Source organism: Eublepharis macularius, chromosome 5 (assembly GCF_028583425.1).
Source record: "Eublepharis macularius isolate TG4126 chromosome 5, MPM_Emac_v1.0, whole genome shotgun sequence".
In the NCBI taxonomy this organism is placed as follows: domain Eukaryota; kingdom Metazoa; phylum Chordata; class Lepidosauria; order Squamata; family Eublepharidae; genus Eublepharis; species Eublepharis macularius.
In genome coordinates this window covers 49,459,712-49,465,889 of record NC_072794.1, presented here as the reverse complement: position 1 = coordinate 49,465,889, position 6,178 = coordinate 49,459,712, and the positions used below count along the sequence as shown (strand labels likewise).

At 40.2% G+C, this 6,178-nt stretch overlaps 1 protein-coding gene across 1 annotated transcript in view; it reads right to left on the bottom strand.

Annotated features, from left to right (window-relative positions):
- Window positions 1-1,082: 1,082 nt before the first annotated feature.
- Window positions 1,083-6,178, bottom strand: part of DBT (dihydrolipoamide branched chain transacylase E2) — a 28,582-nt gene continuing 23,486 nt past the window's right edge. Inside the window, exons 9-11 of the mRNA XM_054980908.1 lie at window positions 5,695-5,886; window positions 4,978-5,049; window positions 1,083-3,187 (exon numbers count right to left, since the gene is read on the bottom strand). Of these exons, the coding sequence (XP_054836883.1) occupies window positions 3,020-3,187; window positions 4,978-5,049; window positions 5,695-5,886 (432 nt within the window). The 3' untranslated portion in view covers window positions 1,083-3,019. The remainder of the gene's footprint in view (window positions 3,188-4,977; window positions 5,050-5,694; window positions 5,887-6,178) is intronic.

Genomic DNA, 6,178 nt, shown 5'->3' with positions numbered 1-6,178 from the left:
ATGGCGTGGGGGTGGGGATGGGGTGGGAGAACACAGCCATAATCTCTGATGCAAGGTCCCAATGTATAGGCTTGTATATGATGCATGTTCCACATTGGACAGCTCATATATTACTTAGAATCAGCCGTGTTAGAGAATATGAGCTGTTTTGCACTTGCCCAGTTGAGGGAATTCAGCAGTCAATGGCATGCTTAGAACTTACTGGTCAGAACTGCAATTCCCAAGAACAATGCAAAAACACACAAATATGATCTAACTAAAATAGAACTCACTTCACTTTGGGAGTCAAGCAGCTCAGAGGCAAAATGGGCTCACCCTAGAACATTAGAATTGATACAACCAAAAAAGCACCTATTTTGTAAGTTAATATTTTTCTTAATATTTTTTCCTGTCCTCTCATGTGGTTAACTGATGGAGGATGAAGAAGGGGACAGCTATAAGGAAAGCAACGTGATAATGCACATGCTCAAAGTGTTTGCAATCGGGCCTGACCCATCTTATGATGTAACAAACGGCAAGTCAACTGGGTGAAATGAGCAAGTCTAGAACAGAGACAAGTTATACAGCTCTCCCGCCCAGTAGGCTCATAGGCCCCCTTTTTGGCGCATGCACAGAATGTTTGTGATCTTTTTTATTTTAAGGAACAGGTTTTGAATGTTCAAGAGCCCTGCTTGAGAAATGAGCGTTCACGCATGGTTATTTGATAGTTGTATTCTCATCTTGTCCAGGACGCTACGTGGATCGGAGATCTCCTTGAAACCATATGTAAGCGGCTTAGCTCCTCGGAAGGAGTGGAATATGTAATAAATAATCTATAATAATTATTATCTATAATAAATAATCTATAACTACAACTGAATGCACAGGGGAAAGGGAGTCAAACCCCAATGGGGTTGTGGAAAAACCTTTAATTGAAACCAACATTCAATAGTTATGTAAATGAGCCCAAACAGCTGCTTTCTCACAAGCAGAGAAAGCAACTGTGTGGCCTTTTCCTATCCATGAACCACCACTGATGTTCCCGGAGGCTTCAAAGCCTTATAATAGCACCAGATAAAAGTCTCAAACCGCAGAGGTTGTAATAAAACAGGATTTATTAAAGAACGGAAATCAGAACAAATTTATAAAGTATAATTAATGTTTAAATCAGTAAAAGCTAATATAAAGATTTCATGACTGTACAGGAGACACAAGCAGTAGCTGACCTCTCATTCCCATGCTCTTCCCAGCAACAAAAATAGGGCCAGACTCTCCACTCTGATCCATCTACACATTACAAAGTCTTTGTGTTTGTTGGACAACAACAGGAGGACTTTGTACCACATTGTAATGAAGTTTCTCCCAGGAGCATACCAGCTCTTTCCTGCTTGCGATCACAACACACAGGGAGAAGTGGCTGTAGCCCTCCCCTTCCTCTTGGTGTTCATGTGTCCTCAGACTGTCCCATGGAGCAGCTATTTGGTCCATTCCATTGTGAAACTTATGCATAGCTACCCATTTTTATTACAGAGCAACAATGGCGCCTGTTGTTCCCCTACAAGCACGATGACTTTGTAAAGTGTAAAGACGGAGCCTTGCTTCAACTTTTCCCTACCGAGTTATACCACAGTGTTTTTTGTTTGTTTCTTTGCTTTACAGGGTTACGGAGCCAAATATGATTGTAGACTAACCCCTACAAATGCATTACATGAAGTTTTTGTTGAGCTTTATTCTATTTACCATATTATTTCTTGGAAGTGTAAATTTTCTCTTCTAAGGCACACAGCAGTTCTATTTGTAGCCTGTAAACAAATATAAGTGGCTTTTAAGGCTCCTTTTAATCTTGACCTACAAGAGTCTGTGTGCTATCTGAAAACACTGGCTCGGGTCCCACATTCCTCCAGCAAAAAGAGACTTCCTTCGATGCAAGAGGCTCCCTCTTCTGTTCCTTGTACCAGAAGGAAGTCCCACCACTGGCAGAACAGATCTGCGGGATCCAGCCCAGGATCTTCCGGCATCCAATGTTCCATCCACTCTTAGGCAGAGCCCACAGAATGCATTCAAGTCTACAAGTGAGCATGTGGGGAGGGGACCAAAGGAGTGTGAATCCCAATGCTACAGTGTAAAAATCTTTTAATTGATCATGTCAGCTACCATTTTTGAGCCCAATGGAATTTTAAAACAGGGATTAGTATTAATTGTATTTATTTTTTTAAAAAAATGCCTTTCTACTATTGTACACCTCTCCTGCTTTCTCATAACCTTCTAGCAACACCTTCAGGTACACGTTCATATGGGCAAACACAACACATGGACTAGCCATTAGCAAGATGGAGGAAAACATCCCTTGGAATTGCCACAGCCTTATATGCAATTGCCTGCTTCATACATTATGATTATACACTTATAGGTATCCATGGTGTCTGGGCATGATGCAATTAATTTCAGTAATTAATGGTGAACTCAAAAATTATCTTTTCAAAGGATATTTAAAAAATAGAACAACAAGAAAGCACCATTATTTACTGAGAAAAGTCAATCCCCAAATATTTCAAGGCAAGCACAGAGGCATTTTATTTGAACATAATTTGTCCCTTAATTGCATTAGAAATTCTAACATCCTTTTAATGTTTTGTCAAAAATAGTCCTTTTCCAGTCAGTTGTTGGCATAATTCATTTTATATGCAATGCAAGCAGCTTAAACAAAAATACTGCAAATAACATCAGCAGTCTTCCTCTGATAATGTCAGTTTACAGAAGTACAGTACTTTTCTCGTCATTAAGTTTCCCACTGCCTTTACTCAGGGACGATCCTGTCCCATGACCTATAACAACTTCTAGTCAAATAACTTACAGCTAAAATAATTATCTGAACAGAACGTAACATGGCAAATCAATACACTGACCAGAGATCTAAAGGGACCAGTCAGTCTCACAATGTAATAGCAATTTATGAAATGTATATTAAGGATACTTGCTAGCACAGCTAGCTTGGTATCATCCCCAACTTGTGAATGGATGTGAACAGCTATTCATCTTGTTACTTAAGATCCAGCAGCATGGAAGCGGGGTTTTCCAAGTAAGACTTCCACAAGTTAGAAAACCGTGCCATTGTTGCGCCGTCGATAATCCTGTGATCAGCAGACCAGCTCACATTCATTATCTGTGCTTTAAACACTTCACCTTCGCTATTAAATCGAGGAAGGACCTAGAAATCAGTGAACAAAAGAACAGTAAATTACTTGTATTCACTGTGCATTAATACCAGAGAATTACTTTACTGCCATTATATAAGAGCTCCTGAAATTCTTCCAGTCATTATTTGACCAGAGTGTTTCCACTTTAATGGCCTCAAATTTATTTATTTATTTATTTATTTATCTTTCTCACTGAAACTCAAGGCAGATTACACAGTGTGGGTCAATACAATCAACAGATAATAATACTGCAGGTCTTCAGAAGATAGTTTTGACTTTTCAAAGAGGCCTCCAAGCAAATTAGCAGAAAACATCAAAATTGCAACTAATATTGGTATAGCTGTATATGGAACTTTATAATGGAGAAATTAGCAGACCGTGTACTCAGTATGAAAATCAAGAATACAAATCTCAATTTTTGGAACTGTGGTTCCCAATTCTAGAACACCTAACATGTAATGATGACATGATGTTACAGGTGATTCCTAAAGAGGAATATTTTAGCTTATTAATAAATTATTAATGTAGCAAAAACACAAATTCTTTTATTTACGATAATTTTGTTGAATATAAATATTGTTAAAGATAAGAATAGGTATAATATCAGAATAGAACTTATGCTGCAGTACTGCAGCCCGAGCTCACGACCTGAATTCGATCCTGGCGGAAGCCAGGTTCAGGTAGCCAGCTAAAGGTTGACTCAGCCTTCCATCCTTCTGAGGTCGGTAAAATGAGTACCCAGTTTCCTGGGAGTAAAGTTTAGATGACTGGGGAAGGCAATGGCAAACCACCCCATAACAAAAGTCTGCCAAGAAAACGTCATGATGCGACATACCCCCCCCATGGGTCAGTAATGACTTAGTGCTTGCACAGGGGACTTCCTTTACCTTTAATTGTTAATGTTAAGCAGGTTTGAGAAAGATCATAGAAAGACCAGGAAAGCCCTGGGAGATACACAAATGCACCATGATGCTATGGGGAAGCAGGGGGTGGAAAAACTGCTTCCTACCAGTATAGAATCTTGGACCGATAACCCATGAGGAAAGGACCAGTATTTCTAATCACATGTGCAGCAGGACTATGCATGGTTTATTAGAAGCAAATCCAACCGTGTTCAATGGAATTTACTCACTGTGCCTTAGTCACCTGGAAATGATTTTTATTTATCATACTTAAAAACATAAAAAGAGCCCTGCTGGATCAGACCAGTGGAACATCTAGTCCAGTCTCCTGTCTCACAAGGTGGCTGACCAGCTGCTCTGCAGGGCCAACAACAGGGCATAGAAGCTGAGGCTTTTCCCTGATGTTGCCACCTGGCACTGGTATTCAGAGGTTCACTGTCTCAGAATGTGGAGAGCTTCCCATTAGTAACTAGGCCTAATAGCTGCTGATAGACCTCTCCTCCATGATTCTGCCTAATCCTCTTTTGAAGCATCTGTGCCTCTGGCCATCACTTCATCCTCAGGCAGCAAATTCCATATTTTCATCACTTGTTGATTAAACATGACAAACTGTGGTTTATAAAATGTGTATGCCGGTAGAGGAGATTTTATCATATCATGCAGAATAATGCCTCATCCTTTATGCCAAACCAGGGACCAGGCAGAGATTTGGGGGGCTAATAATTTTACTGAGCTTCTTTGCAAGAATAATATCAACAGACCATTTTCACTCAAAAATATTTGTGGACTGCCATTAAGTATACTTTAAAACAAAAAAGAGGCTATAAAACCAATGGAATTTTTCATTTGGCAAGTGAAAACTACCAAAATTCTATCTTTGTAGTTAAAAATAAACATACTTGTAATTTTCCAAGAGCTCCAATGGCTACTTCGGGAGGTAGTATCACTGCTTTGGCATAGGTACCACCAATCTAGGAAATAAACAAAGATGAGGAAGCAGGTACAGGGGAAAAAACATCATAATTTGGGGGGAGAGTGGCAATAAATAATTGGTAAACTAATAAATCAAAGAAATGATCCATACCTCAGCCATTTCCTGCAGATGCAGTTGTGCAAAAGGCCTGGAACTAAGTCAGGTCTTTGGCTAACTACACAGTGTATGCCCTACACTACCCCAATAAACGCTCTTCAAAGAAGGCCCGCTAGGGATCCCAGGTCCACTGGGGCAGAAGATCCCCCACTCCCACCTTCCATCCCCCGCCACCATTCAGCTGGCCTATGGAGTGGGGGAGGCAAGGCAACAGGCCTCCTAAGAGTGATATCTCCTGGCAGGGCATGGAAGAGCTCCCACGCTATTTATTGCACAGTCCTGGGAACAAGCATGCGTGAATAAGAAAGGTGAGTGCTGCCTCCCCCCCCCCCACACCCCTGGAGGGTAAGGGAACCTGGCAACCCTAAGGCCCACTTATGCACAGTTTCTTATGGAGTCCCTACCGACAAGCAACTCATGCTCCTGACCTCTCCCCACTGGGGAAAAAGATGCTCCTGATTTTTAAAACAATATAAAACATGGAAAGATTTTTTTAAAGCTAGACTTCAATTTCTATTTAACTCACTGTGCCAATATTGGAGAGTGTGAAAGTTCCCCCTGTGAGGTCATTCGTTCCCAGCTGATTTGCAGATCCCAAGTTCTGCAGGCGGTTTAATTCTGAAGCGATTTCAAACACGCTACGGATCTGAACATTTTTTACATTGGGGACAACCAATCCTTGTCCTGTATCCATAGCAACTCCAATGTTGTGAGAAGCCTGGAAAACACATTCAGGGGTAAAAATAAGAGTTCTTTTTGTATGGACACTGTTGCTGGTTTATTGAAAACATCAAGGGCTTTACATTTTTTCCTTGCTTTAAATGTGTATTATGGCCATATGGTCAATGCTACATTTTGTACGATATACGTAGCAATATTTTATAGCCTTGTATATTGATTTATATACATTACTTTCTTGGTGAGAAACTCTCTCGATTATTCAATTTCCATGCTTCTTTTATTTTTGTCTTATCTGGAAAACTCTTGATAAAAATATTTTTAAAAATAAC